This window comes from Sinocyclocheilus grahami, unplaced genomic scaffold (assembly GCF_001515645.1).
Source record: "Sinocyclocheilus grahami isolate Dianchi unplaced genomic scaffold, SAMN03320097.WGS_v1.1 scaffold61463.1, whole genome shotgun sequence".
Taxonomy (NCBI): domain Eukaryota; kingdom Metazoa; phylum Chordata; class Actinopteri; order Cypriniformes; family Cyprinidae; genus Sinocyclocheilus; species Sinocyclocheilus grahami.
In genome coordinates, this window is record NW_015527612.1 from 1 (window position 1) to 810 (window position 810).

Sequence of the window (810 nt, forward strand, 5' to 3'; positions counted from 1 at the left end):
TCACTGATTTATCATGCAGCTCAGAGCATTATGGGTAGAATCTCTGGTCAGTCGCTGGTTCATCAACACAGTTTCACTGATCCAGAATAAACCCCAAACCCAGGATAGAGGGGCTGAGTGAATGTGGTCTGGACTGTGTGGATGAGGCTCATTGTGTCAGAGACGCTGTAGAAGGACAGAGTTCCTGCACTGTGATCCACAAACACTCCTATTCTCCTGCTGCTGATGATGGGCTTCACAGAGAGAGCAGTGTCTTTGTTATTGTGCCAGAATGAGTATCTGTCAGGAGAGCAGATCAAACTCCAGGACTGATCATTATATCCAAACACACACTCAACACCTCTCTTCCTGCTGATGCTCTTATATGACACTGATATACACACATCTCCACTCCACTCAATCTCCCAGTAACAGCGTCCACACACACTCTCTCTACACAACACCTGAGAACACACATCAAATCTGTCTGGATGACGAGGATACGGCTGTTTCTCTTTCACACGTGTCCCCTTTCTGTTCTCTTCAGACAGACTGAGACGAGTGTGTGCTGTGTTTGGATCCAGTGTGAGAAAACAGCCATCTGAACACAAGAACAGAGACATTAATAACACAACAATCACTACAGCTGTGTGAGTGTGTGTGTGTGTGTGTGTGTGAGAGAGAGAGAGTGTGTGTGTGTGTGTGTGTGTTTGCTGTGTTTGGATCCAGTGTGAGAAGTGAAAAATGCAGATTTTAGTCGATTTTGAGGTTTTCACCAAAAAATTTTTTTACGAAAAGAGGAGTACCTTTTCTATGCTCGCTTCTCGTGCT

General features: G+C 45.1%; 1 protein-coding gene across 1 annotated transcript; it reads right to left on the reverse strand.

Annotated features, from left to right (window-relative positions):
* Nucleotides 1-22: 22 nt before the first annotated feature.
* Nucleotides 23-574, reverse strand: LOC107580999 (stonustoxin subunit alpha-like; the record flags this gene model as incomplete). Its single annotated transcript, XM_016266598.1, has 1 exon — nucleotides 23-574. A coding segment is annotated over one exon (512 nt), but the record flags the coding sequence as incomplete, so codon positions are not given.
* Nucleotides 575-810: the final 236 nt, after the last annotated feature.